We start from the raw sequence: 17,085 nt of genomic DNA, 5'->3' as shown, positions 1-17,085 counted from the left end.
GAAACACTGCTGGAAGCAGGGCAGTCGCCCGAGACCTCGTTTTTAATCCTGTTTTGTTTATTTTGCCTCAGAAATGAGGAGGCAAAAATTGCTCCTCCTTTCTCTGGTTTCTCATTAAAATGGAGCTTTTATCTTCACTTGTTGACAAGGGCCCACATATAATTTCATTTTGGAAATATATATTTTAAATACTGAAGTATATTTTAGACCCCAAATTTGTAAGTTAATGTTGGAATTATACTTCTTGTTGTTTTTAACATACTCACTTTCAATTGCATAATCAGACCATATAAATTCAACAACATCCGGTGAAGCTCTCTACTTTGGCTTCTCAGGGCCGACTGGATGGCTAATTGGTGCTGACCATTCTTGAGTCAGCACTTGGCCCGTCTGAAACGTGGCCTGGAACAACGCATGTGCATGCCGAATCACCTTGTGAATTGTTTTCTTGTTCCCCACAATAGCTCTGTGTCAACATGACCAATGAGAAGATGCACCACTACATCAATGAAGTGCTTTTTCTACAGGAGCAAGCAGAATGTGTACAAGAGGGAGTTACCATGGAAACGGCTTATTCTCTTGGTAACCAGACTGGAGTTTTGGATTTTTTTTTTCAGGTATTCATATAATATAATTGGATACTTCACAGGATGCATGCATTTCAAAGTACTGGAGACATAGAATTTTCTTTCAAGAAAATTTATAAGAGACTTGATGATTTCTAATTCATTTATAATCATTCAGGGTCAGTTGAGGAGCATACAACCTTTCTCTGAAAGGATGCTTGAAGGATTACCAATTGATTGAAAGAACAAGAAATAATCAGATCATTTTGTTATAAAAATATTCAACAGCAGTTATATCGTTAAAACTCTCCTTCTGGAATAGTTACAATACCCGTTTTACAAATATACTATTTTATAAATAGTACCAAGACTGACTGGGCTTCCCTGGTGGCTCATCTGGTAAAGAGTCCGCCTGCAATGCAGGAGACCCCGGTTCAATTCCTGGGTCAGGAGGATCTGCTGGAGAAGGGATAAGCTACCCACTCCAGTATTCCTGGGCTTCCCTGGTGGCTCAGCTGGTAAAGAATCTGCCTGCAATGCGGGACACCTGGGTTCCATTCCTGGGTTGGGAATAGCCCATGGAGAAAGGAATGGCTACCCCCTCCAGTATTGTGGCCTGGAGAATTCCATGGACAGAGAAGCCTGGTGGGCTACAGTCCATGGGATTGCAAAGAGTCAGACACAACTGAATAACTTTCACTTCCAAACTAGCAAGATCATAAAATAAATTCTAAAAATCTTGTTTATCTCCAAATTTCTGAGTCTGAATATGAAAAACTTTGGCAGGAAGAAAACTGTGTATACATACATGCCATATAATCTTAGTACTTCTGTGGGTGTTTATGCTTATCTTTATTGTTTGTACCTTATAAAGCAAGAATCTTTGCCTCCATGTCACCATCATAAAATGAAAATCTCTCATATAAACAGCAATCTGTGTCTACTAACATAAGGCATTATACAGATTTGCAAATAATATTTTTAAAACACTTGAACATTGTTTAAAACGAATGCCATTTCACTATTGGAAAGAGTAATATATGGCTTTCTACCCTTTATTTTTTAACTGTGTACTTATAAATTATTTTATTTTATTCATTTTCCTGTTAATAACATGCAGAATGGTCTCCTTTCTGTTACTAACTTGTCAGTGTGCTGTGTTTTAATTACAGAAGTTCTTCTCTTCCAGAAAGCCTCCTCTCACAATGACGCACATCATATATAGTCTAACTCTTCATTTAAAAATGGGTTGACAATACATATACTTAACATATACATACACATACGTTTAAGTTAATATATACTTAACCATATGTGGAAAGCCTTGGGTACCACTGCCCTCCTCCTCACTTGCTGCTGTGTCCTTGGCTGCTAAACAGTGGTCAGTGGAACAAAATTAATCTCTTTGGTTACTCTCATCCTTGGGGGTCATCTTTGGAATGGTTATCTCAGTGGAACCCTCGTCATTCAGTTCAGTTCAGTTCAGTCCCTCAGTCGTGTCCGACTCTTTGCGACCCCATGAATCGCAGCACGCCAGGCCTCCCTGTCCATCACCAACTCCCGGATTTCACCCAGACTCATGTCCATCGAGTCGCTGATGCCATCCAGCCATCTCGTCCTCTGTTGTCCCCTTCTCCTCCTGCCCCCGATCCCTCCCAGCATCAGGGTCTTTTCCAATGAGTCAACTCTTCACATGAGGTGGCCAAAGTACTGGAGTTTCAGCTTTAGCATCATTCCTTCCAAAGAAATCCCAGGGCTGATCTCCTTCAGAATGGATTGGTTGGATCTCCTTGCAGTCCAAGGGACTCTCAAGAGTCTTCTCCAACACCACAGTTCAAAAGCATAAATTCTTCGGCGCTCAGCCTTCTTCATAGTCCAACTCTCACATCCATACATGACCACTGGAAAAACCATAGCCTTGACTAGATGGACCTTTGTTGGCAAAGTAATGTCTCTGCTTTTCAATATGCTATCTAGGTTGGTCATAACTTTTCTTCCAAGGAGTAAGCATCTTTTAATTTCATGGCTGCAGTCACCATCTGCAGTGATTTTGGAGTCCAAAAAAATTAAGTCTGACACTGTTTCCACTGTTTCCCCATCTATTTCCCATGAAGTGATGGGACTGGATGCCATGATCTTCATTTTCTGAATGTTGAGCTTTAAGCCAACTTTTTCACTCTCTATTTTCACTTTCATCAAAGAGGCTTTTTAGTTCCTCTTCACTTTCTGCCATAAGGGTCTGGAAATGACCCTGGGTATTTCTGCTGCTACTTCTCTTTGATCTCTCTGCAAAGTGCAAGGAAAAGACATACCAAGTACAGAGTGAAAGTTGCATTTTTACATAAATACGTAGGTCTGGGGGCTTCCCAGGTGGCACGAGTGCTGACGAACCCGCCTGCCAGTGGGAGAACCGAGAGACGCAGGCTCGACCCCTGCGTCAGGAAGATGCCCGGAGGAGGGCATGGCAGCCCTCTCCAGTATTCTTGCCTGGAAACTCCATGTGTAGTGGAGTCTGGCAGGCTACAGTCCCTGGAGTTGAAGAGTCAGACATGACTGAAGTGACTTAGCAGGCAGGCACACGTATAGGTCTATATACCAGAAAGAAAAAATACAACTTTTTGGTGGTTGGAAATTCTATTTTTCTTAAGATGAGAATATATATTTGAACAACGCCCATGTTTTCAGGATGTCAAAGCATGCTATTTTATTTATTTATTAATTCCTGATCAAAAAATACTACTGAGGGCCAACGTTACATCAGAGGTTTGCTAGGTGGTGGGGACACAGTGGAGAACAAAAATAGACGTGTATTGAAAGGCAAACTCATGTTCTGAGTGATCGTATTAACATGATGAGGCTGCAAATGGTATGTGTGAACAGTAACGAAAATAGCAGACTGAGGAATGGAAGGGAAAAACAGCTGTCTTTTTAACTTTCAGAAGCCTTCTGGATTTCTCTCTCTATTGGACGAAGAAAGTCAAATGATTTGGTCAGTGGAACCAAGTCTTCCCAAAAAGCTCCAGGGTCTGCTAGAATCCTCAAACACAAATGCGGTCTACTCCCCCGTGAAGGATGGAAATGGGAACCTCGCCCTCCGAGACCAAGGCGCAGCTTTCACCGTCATGCACTACGCGGGCCGGGTGAGTTCACAGGACTGAGCACTCGTGGACCGAAGGCCTTAAGGGCAACCTTTTAAGATCTTGACATTGTAGAGTTTTCGTCACTGATACTGGGCGAACAACCCACAAGCTCTTTCTTCCCTGAGCTGTTTCCTTTCTGCCTGATAAGGAGTAGGCATCTTCAGAACATGGGTGATGAAGCGTGCAGTAGAATTCTTTTCATAATGTTGCCAGATTTGTAACTTGGGACGTCCCAGGGGGCACAGTGGTAAAGAATCCACCTGCCAGTTCAGGAGATGCAGGAGACTCAAATTTGATCCCTGGACTGGGAAGATCCCCTGGAGGAAGAAATGGCAACCCACTCCATGGAGCTGAAAAGAGTCAGACATGACTGAAGTGACTTAGCAGTCAGGCACATGTATAGGTCTATGTACCAGAAAGAAAAAATGCAACTTTTCTGCTGTTGAAAATTCTAAACTACATACTTTCCCAGGCAAGTATTCTTGCCTGGGAAATCCCATGGACACAGGACCGACTATATAGATTGACTGTCTACAGTCCATGGGGTCGCAAAGAATGGGACATGACTGAGTGACTGAGCTTGCATGCCAGATTTGTAACAATATGAGCAAAAGAGAGCTGGATTTAATGCAGAAGGTCTGCTGTGAACTTCGGGATATTTTCGAAATCCAGCTGGACACCTGAGGTTACTTACCCTCAAAACAGTTGTTGCTGTTGTTCAGTCGCTCAGTCGTGCCCGACTCTCTGCGACCCCATGAACCGCAGCACAGACAGGTCCTTCACCATCTTCTGGAGTTTGCTCAAACTCATGTCTCCTGAGTCAGTGATGCCATCCAACCATGTTGTCCCCTCTGTCGTCCCCTTCTCCTCTTGCCCTCAAGCTTTCCCAGCATCAGGGTCTTTTCCAATAGTTGTTAGTATGAAATTACTTTCCTGAAGCATGTCTGCCTAGGAAAGTTGCTCTCAGGTCCCTCTCCATTCCCTAACCAGGTTTGTAAAGCATGCTTCATGCTTCAAATCCTTCACAGACCAACTCTGATCTGTGTAAACCCGTCACACCCCTGAGGCCAGCCTCATGTTGGGCTTCTCCAAGTGGGTCCATCACTTCCTCCAAGGCTCATGTGCCCAGCTCTCCTCTACAAAACCTCTAGGCAGATGCGTTATTCCAGTCCACTCACTGTTTTCCTGCAGCTCTCCATGCACCCCCAGGTGAAGCCCCTCACACTCAAGCTAGAAATACCTTCCTGTCTTCTTCTCAAGGGCCAATTGTATCCATCTTTCCATACTTACCTACACATCCCGCTTAGCCATCCATGGTGAATTCTTCCACTTCTGAATCTGTAGCCTCCAGGCTTGCCCCCCATGTTTGGGCTGTAGTACAAATAACCGTTTTGCGGGGGGAATCCCTAGTTATTCTTTCCTTCTCAGTGTATTTCAATTCATTTCAACCAGTGGTTACTGGATGCTCCCGTCTGCCACAGCCCAGGCATTAGCGAACCAGAGACCTCAAATATACCACGGTCAAGTAAGGAAAGGCGAAATTAACAAGTGTTTATGCTATAACTTGCTTAGAGTAATATTGGACTGGAAATGACTCTGAGGGTCTCACCCTGTTGACTGATGGAAGGTTGTCATAGGCCAACCAAGAAGGGAAATGCTAGAGGAGAAGGCACTTTGGAAGGAAAGATAACTCAGTTTCAGATATTTTGAATTGGAGATTTTTGAATGGAAACCCTCAGGAGATGCTGAAAATGATGCTGGGAGGTTGGTTGTTTTTAGAAACAGTCATATTTTGGAAAATGTGTATCTGATAATTGAACGTGGAGAAGAGGGAGAAAGATATTAGTAGGAAAGGAAAGTATCACGGAAACCAAGAGGGAAGCAGAGGTCAGGGCCAACAGGAAGTGTGCCTGGAGAGGATGTTTAGGCAGGACACCTGGGGAAGTTCTGGTGCGATGGCTCGGGTGTGGGGAGGAAGGCAGCAAATCATCTTATATAATGAATGGATATTCTCAGAAATTATTAGCTATCTTTGTATTTGAGAGAGTTAGCCTTTAAAATTTTTATAGCAGTGACAATCTTTAGTCCTGTGTTTAGATTTTTTATCTATATTTTCTTTATATTGAGAATTTATTACAGAACATAGAAACAAAGATACTTGCGTAATAAAATACCATTAGAATGTTAGGAAACTTTTCATTTCAAGAAAACTTTTTGCGTCAGAAAAAAAAAAGTTGAGGTTTAGTTCATTTACAATGTTGTGTTAGTTTCAAGTGTGCAATAAAGCGATTCAGTTTCACATAAGTATATTTATGTGTGTGTATATATGCACACACACACATATTCTTTTTCAGATTCTTCTCCATTGTAGGTTATTCCCAGGTGCTGAGTATACTTTGCTGTGCTATACAGTGGGATCTCATTTATCTTTCACGTGTAGTTTATCTTTCTGCTAATCCCAAATTCCTCATTTATCCCTCTGCCCTTTTCGGCTTTGATGACCATCGTTTGTTTTCTACGTCTGTGAGTCTGTCTTTCTTTTTGCAGATAAGTTCCTCCTATGATATTTGTCTTTTTCTGACTTACTTCGCTCAATACGATAATCTCTAGGTCCATCCGTATTATTGCAAATGGTGTTATTTCGTTCTTTTCATGGCTGAGTGATATTCCATTGTGTATATGTGCCACATCTTCTTTATCCATTATTCTGTTGATGGACGTTCTATTAAGCAACTATCTTTGTTTCTATATTCTTTCATATCCCCAGTGCCTGGGAGAGTGTCTGGCATGTAAAAGACATCAATACATATTTAATGAATAAATGAATTATTTGATGATTTTAAAAAATAATTTACTGAATTCATAGGATTTAGTTGAAAACTTATATTTCTGCAAGTTTCATCTTCAGTCACTACACACCTGACCCTCCTGACCTGCCTTGTAACTCTGTTTGTGTTGTATCTTGGGGATATACTAGATGTTCAGTAAATGCTAATTGTATTAAACAATGGCACCAAGCTTTGGAATAATATTTTGCTTGCTAATTAGTTTATGTTTGCATTCAAAAAGTATTACACAAGCACTTAATAAAATTTCAGTTGTTTTAAGAAAATCTGGGGGAAAGCAATGAAGAGTTTGAATGAATACAATTATATCACCGAGCTCTGAGAGCAATAAAGCAAAGCAGAGAAAGCCCATTGATTAATTGCCACATAGCTAAGACCCTGTGGAATCACAAAATTTCCTGTAAAAGCACCTTTATACTTTAAAGCAGGATTTTCCATAATTGGAGTCAATTTTGTGGTTTTATGAAAGTCTTTCATTTCACTGAGATGTACTGATGAGTCTTAGCCCAAGGACTCCCTGAGGACTATTCACATGTTGAAGCATAGAGTCTATGTAATTTGTGGCAGTATGTCAAGCCATATGCCATTCCAATCATCAGATGTAGCTGCGTACACTTCAATTCTGAGGCACTGCATTTTCAAGGAAAGCAGCACATTTCTGCATCCTGTAATTCAGAAGTTGTAACAAAGAGCTAATTGGCTTAAAACCAGCAGGCAGGGGTCTATTTTGGATTGTAGGATGAGCAAGCCTGAATAGCCCTCTGATGACCGAGTTGATCCCCAGGGAGACCACGATGGCTTGGGGGGTTGCAGGCTTGATGGGCATCTCTTCTTAGCCCAGACAGATGTGCTAGAGTCCCTCCCATCACCACTTGTTCCTCCGTGACTCGTTTACCTGGTTTTGTTAGTAGAAGGGTACTACATCTCACAGGAAGGGCGATCATCGCTGCTGGTGATGATTCTGACTCCAGCCGCCTGCCCCCAGGACCCACACATCTGACTGCAGGAGCCCCGACCAGGCTTCTGAATTTCATTTGGAGCAGAGGCTCAGAGGTCTTTTAGAAATGTTTAAGCAACATTATTTAAATTATAGCCAAAGATCTTCCCTAAACACATTTGAATTTTTCATTACTCATAGGAGCGTGATGTATTTTCCACTCTCTGTTTCAGAAATATTTTAAAGTCAGTGGGAAGAGACTGTGCATGAAATATTAACAAGGTCTTGTTAGTGAGCATGAATTTGAATTAAAGAAGCTGTGAGTTGTGTGGGATTTTTTTTTAATTGTTGTTATTTGTTTTAGCAAATTTTAAACTGTATATGGAGTTACCTGTTTTAGGGATTGCTCTTAAACTTCTGGTGATTTAAATGATGGATAAGCACTAAATCCGGAAGAGCATCTAATTTGGCTTTTAAAATTAAGAATCTTGAAGGAAGGAGGAATTATGATTTGGCAAAAGACGTTGGCTCCTAGGAAAGCTGAATTTCTTGAAGGTGATTCCTAAACTTTAAAAGAAGTAGTATTTTGAAGTCCCTACACTTTAATGTGAGAAAAGAGGATCGATTAAGAGATAGTAAAGCAATCTGAAATAATAAAACTTAAATTCATGAAAATAGAGATCAGGATTAATAGCTGTCAAATATATGACACGTCCTATAACACCAGATCAGTCCTGGGTGTTCATTGGAAGGACTGATGTTGAAGTTGAAACTCCAATACTTTGGCCACCTGATGCGAAGAGCTGACTCATTTGAAAAGACCCTGATGCTGGGAAAGATTGAGGGCAGGAAAAGAAGGGGACGACAGAGGATGAGATGGTTGGATGGCATCACCGACTCAATGGACATGAGTTCGGGTGGAGTCTGGGAGTTGGTGATGGACAGGGAGGCCTGGCGTGCTGTGGTTCACGGGGTCGCAAAGAGTTGGACACGACTGAGCGACTGAACTGAACTGATATGACACGTATTTGATCCTCTTTGGTGTCTACTCAGCAAGTCTTTGTCTGAACATTGTTTGTTGTGATCATTGTTGTTTTTTTGGCATGAAGTGATTCATGGGTAAGTGGCCCATTGATGATTCATGGAAATCAAGCTGGTGATGTCGCTCTTACCTAGGGTGCTGTGTCTGTGTTTCAGCCTCCCTCTCTTTCCAAACACACAAGCAGCACGGTGGGTGAGAGAGTGTCCCCGTCCCATAGGACGGGCCCTGCTGCTCACTCCTGGAGCCTACAGATGGGATCTGATTTGGAAAAGGGTCTTTGCATGTGTAGTTAAGTCAAGAGTCTTGAGAGGAGAAGATCCTCCTGGATTATCTGTTGAGTCCCAAGCCCAGTGACAAGTGTCCTTATAAGCGTGAGGCAAGGGCGAGTTGAGAAAGGAAAGGACTGAAGGAATGCAGCCTGGAGCCTCCAGAAGCTGGAAGAAGCCAGGATGGCAAGCAGGGATGTCTGACTCCAGAGTGGCTGTTGGTTCCAGCAGCTCTGGGAATTAATGCGCCTGTTCCTTGGTTCAGCGTTTACAGATTAGAAAAGTAGTGAGGAGTTGTAACTTGTAACACTGTAGTTTTGTTTTTTTTTAAACTACACCTGATTCATTTGAAAATGACGTCCACGTTTCCCCATGTCTGTCTTTGCTCACGCAGTTTCCTCACCTGGAACACCCCTTTCCTCTTTCTTTCCAAATCTTTCCTGTCTTCCCAAGGCCCCAGTTCTTGCCTCGTCCACGTTACTCTGCTCTCTCTTCCCTCATCAGCAAGCATGCCTGATGCTTGCATAGCCGTTTTCAAGTTGCAAAGTGCCTCTGAAACATTTCCACCCCAACCGTCGGTGTTGATGTTCCAGGGTGGGGGGAGCGGTGTTCTGTGACTTAGCAAATACTGCACCGCTGTGAGTGAGCCTCCTGCGGGCACCATGACAGACTCCCCCACACAGCGTGGCTTCAGACCGTAGAATGTATCCTTCACAGTTCTGTCCGCCAGCGTCTGAGATCAAGTGTCTGCAGGTCGGATCCCTCTCCAGGCTTTGAGAAATATCTGTTCCAGGTCTCTCTCCCCCAGCTTCTGGGGTTGCCAGCAGCTGGCATTCCTTGGCTTGTGGACACAGCACCCAGGTCTCTGCCTCCATCTTCATGAGGTTTTCTCTCTGCCTGGTCTCTGTGTATCCCCTTCTCTTTATTAAGGACACCAGTCACTGCATACCCCCCTGCCCACCCCACCCCCCATGCAGTAGGACCTCCTCATCGTAACTGATTACATCCACAAAGATCTTATTTCCAAAAAAGAGCACATTCTGACATTCTGGTTCTGGGTGGGCATGAATTTTGGGGGCGTGTCTCACTTTCTCATTGCTGCCCCCCACCCCCACATCTTTTTCTCTCCACTGTGGTGTGTGGTGAAGTCTATGTTACCTCACCTGATGGAATCTGCGTCGTGTGATAGATGCTCCAGGGTGCTTGGGGTTCCATTGCTGTGACTTTGCGGAGCACGCTGACCCTCAGCCGGCACATCGGTGGAGTTTGTGATTAAGAGGAACAGAGCTGTGAACCTCAAAAAAACTCGCTTTGAAGTTTAAGCGGTACCGCTTCTCGGCCTGTTGGCTAAGATAAGTGAAGGTGAAGTGGGAAGCACGAGATCAGTGCAAGGAGGACTGTCGTGCAGCCTTCTGTCAAAGACGCCAGTCACATTTCCCCAACAAGAGCCGAAGGTCTTTCTATGCAGAATCACCACCATATTTAGCACACTTTTAAACTCATCCATCACAGATATCGAGGTCATGAACGTATTTCAGGAGCCATCTAAGCAACTGGCTACACTGAGAATATTAGAGTCCCGACTAACTTTTCTAAATTATTGGTAAAGGTCCTTGATTCGTTAGAAAAGATATTTGTTACTTCTTGTATGTTATACATATGCTCGTGTTATATAAATCGATGTTTCTAAGTGTGTTAGAATATTTATGGTATTAATGCAGCTTTAGCAGATGATAAGGAATATATAACCTCCACAGTCATGGCATCATCTTTTCTTACACTTCCTGTATCACTTGAAAGCCTTCAGGGGAACGTTAGTGCAGAAAATTGAGATTTTCCTCTATCTGTGGAAACTATAATATTAAAAGAAAAAGTATTTAGAAATCTGTTTCACCTTATGTTGATGTGACATTCTGTTTTTCACTGACTACCTGGTGATTTTTGTGATTGGTAATGCTACCTTGATTAAAGACAATTTTTGTAAAAATTACATTCTTTACCATTTAAGCATTGTGACTAATATTTTAATCAAGCACACACCTGTAAGGTCTTTGAAGTTTTATTGCAGATTTTTAAAGATCCTTTCACTGTTATTTCCCTTAAGAAAATGGAAGCACTCTCTGCAATTTCCATTCGTATTCTGAGATGTCATTTTACGGCAGGAGGAAGAGGTAAAACACTTTATATGATGTGCTTGTAGGTGCATCTTTATGAGGGTGGGGCGTGACTGCATTCACCGGGGTTCCTTTCCCAGCCCCCTAAGTCACATCCTAGCGAGATGGATAAAGTCGTAATCCCAGACAGTGGACCCTGGCCCTTATCATCATGTCACTCATTTCCACAAGCCTTTCCGGGAACCCAATTACAAAAAGATTGCTGATCGGAGTGATGTGGGGGAGAGACTGATTTGTGGCCAGTCTGTAAAATGCGTAATTTTTTCCCCCCTGCTCCTTGAAAAGGATCTGCCCCTATTGTGGAATAAATTAAGTGTGAAACATGTCGGGTGAGATTTATGGTGTTGCCCAGACTTCTGAGAAGCGGAGATCTTTATCTCACGGAGGCTGCCATACATTACATTCTGGGTGATACGCGGATGACAGCCAACCTCTTTGCCCTCAGACATATTTACATAACATGTGTGCGGGGGAGGGGGGATGCCTTGGTCCCTTCAATCTCCCCAGGACACCTGTGTCAGGAGCGTCTTCTGTAGCTTGTTGGCTGGCCTTCACCCCCAGAGATTTGTGGGAGACCCCATGTGCCCAAGACAGCTCTGAAAGTGAACCTTTAAATCAGCAGAAAAAGGAGACGCACTAATCAATAAGGAAGCTTCCTTTTATTTCTCTCCTTCTTTTCTCCAGGCAGAATCCCCAGACATAACAATGAAATCTGTCTGGTCTAGGCCAAACTGTTACTATTAAAGGTTATTTGACAAGGATATTTTGACCCATACAGAAAGAGCTTGATCTACATCTGTGTTTGTTCACCTCTTGGGCAGACTTTTAGGAAAATAAGAATGAGCCCCGCCAGGCTCCTGGTGCCCCGTTTCTTGTGTCAGGATCACTTGCGGTGTAGATTTTTGTAGATTTGATAAATGTTTCCTTATCCAGGGTTTTATTAGGAAGAAAAAAAACACAGGCTTTTATTTAGGGAATCTCACTGTTTTTTTTTTCCAAAGATTTAACTGGTTCCTTCATCTTCGTGGATGACAGACATTTATAAATAGGAAACTTTAGAATTTCCTTGAATATTGATATCTTATTGTTAGTTGACTGGTATTTTTTTTCTTCTCAAAAGGAACCAAAGAAGCGTGTTCATAAATTTCAGATATGGTAATTTCAATTCAATGCCCATATCCAGATTCTAGATATTTATATTAAAAACACTTAACAGTAACACTATCTGCTTCTAGTAACTTATTTTGTTGATTAGTATCTATCGACTTAAAGTGAATCAGAATGAGAGCAAGCAAAACTGCTGGATGGAATCAGTTAATGGAAAAATAAAAAACAGAAACCTCTGCTTACAAATATTGATGCTATAGAGAGATCAATTTACCACTGCACATGAAATCCAGACTTCTTAGCAAACCTCCGGTAGAAAGCTGAAGCCAGGCATGAAGAATTATCAGACCCATTTACCTTTGCTGAAAAACAATCTTATTTCTTTGGCTAAAATCCAACCTTACAGACATTCTGATGTGGTCTAGAGAATTCGAGAATGTATGTCAAAAGTCTGATTTTTATCAGCTGTTAATCCCATCTCTTTCTCATGGATTATATTTTGCATCATGTAAATATCGTGGTGGAGATGGGGATTGACTGACGAGTGAAATTACTTCCATTCTGTAAATGTTGGTGTTTCCCAAGACAGTATTTTCTGTCTCCTTCGGGGAGTCAATATGCTCTCATGATTCGGCTTCTCATGGGGATGGCTCCCGTCTCTCTCCTGCCTGTGTCTCTATGGGCTTCACAGCTCCGTGTCTACCTTTAATATCTCTGCTTGCGTCGCGTCTTCACGTTCACAAATCCAGAAGCTCAACTAAACTAAATCTCCGGACACTCCCTCAACTGACTCAAAAAATGTAAATAAATAAATGAAACTGATTTTCCATATTAGTCCCACTTGTCAATTCATGGTGAAACCAGAAGCCCAGTTAATGACTGCATACAAGCGCTTCTGTCCCGTTTACCCTGGAATCCAAACACCCGCTTCCCATTTCAGCCGCCGAGGTCATGTCGTTCTCCCTCTTGGGTCCCTTCAACAGTCTCCTAATTCTCACCGGTAGAAAAAATGTGAATTCTCAGTAAAGAGATGGATACCTCTCTTTACTTAAAGGCGTGCAGACTGCCTCTGCTTCATGTATCTTCTTGTTTCTCTGGTAACACTGTCCCGATTAAATGTGATGACCCTGATTCCACTTGCTAATAATAGTCCTGAAACAGAGGTGGTGATGCCTGCTTGCTGGCCACGATTTTCACCTCCCAGCTTACCTCCATGGTGGCTCAGAAGGTGAAGAATCTGCCAGCAATGCGGGAGACTCAGGTTCAGTTCCTGGGTTGGGAAGATCCCCTGGAGGAGGAAATGGCAACCCACTCTAGTATTCTTGCCTGGAAAATTCCATGGACAGAGAAGCCTGGTAGGCTACAGCTTATGGGGTCGCAGAGATTAGACTCAGCTGAGCGACCTTCGCTTCAGATACTTCATAATTATATTGTATTCTCATCTTAAACTTAGCAGCAGTCTTAAACTTTAGGAGCAAATATCTGCTTTAGTAGCTGTTCCATATTTAAAACGCCCAGGAAGCCTTGATCCTCTGCAGACCTTGTTCCCAGATGCCCCATCTCCTGCCAGCATCACGCCAGAGGCAGAGTTCACAGAGCATCAAGGCAGTAGTCCCTGGAGCCATGATTCTCAAACTTGACCGTGAACTAGGATCAGCTAGGGGGCAAGTTCAAAGTGCAGATTGCTGGGCCCCGCCCCTCTAAACAATGATCAGAAAGGACGGGGTGGAGGACGTCCTTGTTGATCCAGTGAATCTACCTCCTAATGCAGGGGACACGGGTTCGATCCCTGGTTAGGGAAGACCCCCCCCATGCCACAGAATAACTAAGCCTGTGGGCCGCAATTACTGAGCCTGTGAGCCTGAGCCTGCAAGTTGCAACTGCTGAGCGCACTGAACTACTTAAGCCTTGATGCCTAGAACCCGTGCTCTGCAACACGAGAGGCCGCCGCGGTGAGGAGTCCTCCCTGCTCCGCGCAACTGGAGAAAGGCCCTGCATAGCAATAAAGACCTAGAGCAGCACCAAAAGTAATAATAAGTAAATCTTAGAAAGAAAAAAAGGTCTGGGTGGGTTCCAAGGCGTGTGCATGTTTATTCGACACCAGAGAGTGTGGTCCGTGAGTCCCAGACACACTGTGGGTGCTCACGCTACGGACACGCTGCAGGTCCTTGGTGGATCAGCAGCCGAGTGGATGCTCCCACGGCACATCTCCTGGACCTCACACAGCCCTCCTCCTGCGTGCCGACATCTGGAGCTGGACTGGGACCACAGACTTGGAGAGTCAGGACCTCGTACTGGAAGACGCCAGGCTAACCACATGGCGTTGCTGGTAAAAGAAACTGCCTGCCAAGGCAGGAGATTTAGAGACACAGGTTAGGTCAGGAAGATCCCCTGGAGGAGGGCACGGCAGCCCACGCCAGTACTCTTGCCTGGAGAATCCCCAAGGACAGGGGAACCTGGCAGGCTGCAGTCCATGGGGTTGCACAACGTGGATACGACTGAAGTGACTCGGTACGGACACGCTGGAAGAGCCCACGCCTTCTTCACCCGGGTGCATAAGCCCGCCGCTCTTGCTTTAACTCAGGGAATTAAGACCAGAGGTGCTGGCTGGAGCTGTCTCCTCGGAGCTCACTCACCTTTGCACCGCAGCTTTCCTTGGCAATTAGCCAAGCCTGAGCTTGACAACCTCCAGTTGGGAAGACCGTGTGTGTGGTCTGGCCTTTTGTAAACTTTTCTCTGTGGACCCAGGAGCCCAGGAACCTTGATGGATAGTGATTCACACCCAGGGTGAAAGTTGTATACCCCTGTTTTTATATACGGCGAACATAATTCATCTTTCAGGGACATGAACTGCATTTACCTGCTATTGTGCTACAGCGAGTACGTCCAAAAAAGGAGCACGCGCGACTGCAGCGCCCAGCTTACGCTGTCCTCTCGGCCTGGCGTCCACAGCAATGCGTTCAGATGAGTGTGCTAACTGCTGAAACGTGGGGGAGAGACTCCGTTGCCTTTGAGCCATTTTACTCAACAGAATCATTCGAGAGGAAACCTTTGACTACATGACAATTTCCTTAAAGATTCGTAGGGGGCCCTGTGCATATAAAGTCTCTATTACATGTGTGAGGGACGCTGTCACTTACAGCCTGAATCCTAAGAGGAAAAAAAAGAAAAAAACTAGTTTGAATTTCAATTATGTAAAGATGGAGGGTGGAAAAGAGCATTTAACCTGGCCTCTGTCTTTTGTGACTTTCAGGCTTTCTCTCCTTTCATCCCCTAAGTAATAAACCAGCAGGAAGGGGAAGGGCGGTGCTGAAATCAGAGCCCCAGGGCTGAGTGACCTGGAAAGACCCACGCCTGAAGCCTGCTTCCTGCCATCCAGCAGCACCTGCTCTTCCCTTCCCGAGTGGCCCAGCTAAGCTAGAACAGCCTTGTCTGTTCCCCCAAAAAGAAACACTTAGAGAGCTAAAGCAGTGTTCCCATTGCCACAAAATAATGAAGTTCACCTGCTTCAAGATTCATCGATTTTATATGAAGCAAAAACTTTTGCCCAATCCATGCTTTCTACAGGCATCAAACCGCCCTCCTTGAGTGTCTGCACATGTATGGATTTTGTTCAGTACCTTTTCCGTGTAACTTTGCCAGTTGGAGTCTCCGACTGGCAAGTTTTGAGCTTTTGTTTTGGTGGGAGACCTCTAGCTTTTTCTCTAACTATCCAAATACAATCAGGATGCCATTCATGAGATGTCCTAGAGCGTAGGATCTTGTGTTAATGACATCAACATACTCTCTGAGCTTCCCCTGTAGCTCAGTTGGTAAAGAATCTGCCTGCAATGCAGGAGACCCAGATTCAATTCCTGGGTCAGGAAGATCCCATGAAGAAGGAAACGGCAACCCACTCTAGTATTCTTGCCTGGGAAATCTCATGCACAGAGGAGCCTCGTGGGCTACAGTCCATGGGGTCACAAGAGTCGGACATGAGGGAGTGACTTCACCACCAACATAATATTAAATGAAAACAGGCAGCGTGATTTTGTGCTGTATGTGGTCACTATAACAAAACCTTTTTGTTCATTTCATTGACTATTTAATGAATCTGCCCGAAGGACAAGACACTTTGCTTGTTGCTGCAGAGGCAGAGCTGAACAATCCGTAGTCACTCCCTCCAGAAACAAGAGAAGGCCCCTCAGAAAACAAGGTGTAACAGGAGCAAAGACAGACAGGGAATGTTTTTAGAGACAGTCAGTCATTCACTTGTGTGTGTGTGTGTGTGTTCAATCCAGAATCATCAGATTCCCCTGAAAAGCAGAGGTTAGAGTTATAGATTGGGGCTGTAGAGAGGAGGACCCAACACTGCAGGGTCATCTCTGGGATGTTAAATAACCTGCCAAACACCCACCAAATGACCCACCAAATACCCTGCTAAATAACCTGCCATCTACCCAAAGATGTAGATGCCTTAGCTGGGTGTCGGGAGTCTCAGGGGCACCACTGCCTCTAATACAGGAAGGCGTGCAGGAGCCACGCTCCAGGTTGAGGTTTCTCAACCCCAATCTGATAGCATCTGGGGCAGATACTCTTCATGGTGGTGCTTCCAGGGCAGTGTAGGGTGTTTGCAGCATTCCAGTCCTTCCAGCCCCTCAGTTATGACAAATACAGACGTCTCCAGGCACTGGTTAGGGTCACTGTCGCCCTGGGTGAGAACCACTGCTCTAGATGATACAGAAATTTGCTTGTATTCAACAACGTGTAATATATAACATAGCAACCATTCTGACACGGGTAAGCCATGTTTTGGCCTAGGACCAAATTAGGTAGTGATTATAGAAGTATCTGGAAGTTGTTTATTTGTCTGCTTTACTGCTTAGCTCAGCTGGTGCTAGTGGGAAAGAACCTGCCTGCCAGTGCAGGAGACACAAGAGACGCAGGTTTGATCCCTGGGTCGGGAAGATCCCCTGGAGGAGGGCATGGCAACCCACTCTAGTATTCCTGCCTGGAGAATCCCATGGA

At 44.1% G+C, this 17,085-nt stretch overlaps 1 protein-coding gene across 1 annotated transcript in view; it reads left to right on the top strand.

Moving 5' to 3' along the window:
• The window catches only part of MYO16 (myosin XVI), a 322,068-nt gene that overhangs the window by 229,640 nt on the left and 75,343 nt on the right, over positions 1 to 17,085 (top strand). Inside the window, exons 21-22 of the mRNA XM_010831550.1 lie at positions 465 to 617; positions 3,506 to 3,706. Of these exons, the coding sequence (XP_010829852.1) occupies positions 465 to 617; positions 3,506 to 3,706 (354 nt within the window). The remainder of the gene's footprint in view (positions 1 to 464; positions 618 to 3,505; positions 3,707 to 17,085) is intronic.

The sequence above is a fragment of the Bison bison genome, unplaced genomic scaffold (assembly GCF_000754665.1).
Source record: "Bison bison bison isolate TAMUID 2011002044 unplaced genomic scaffold, Bison_UMD1.0 scf7180017864527, whole genome shotgun sequence".
Taxonomy (NCBI): domain Eukaryota; kingdom Metazoa; phylum Chordata; class Mammalia; order Artiodactyla; family Bovidae; genus Bison; species Bison bison.
Note: the sequence above shows the minus strand (reverse complement) of the source record. Positions and strands in the feature narration are given on the sequence as shown.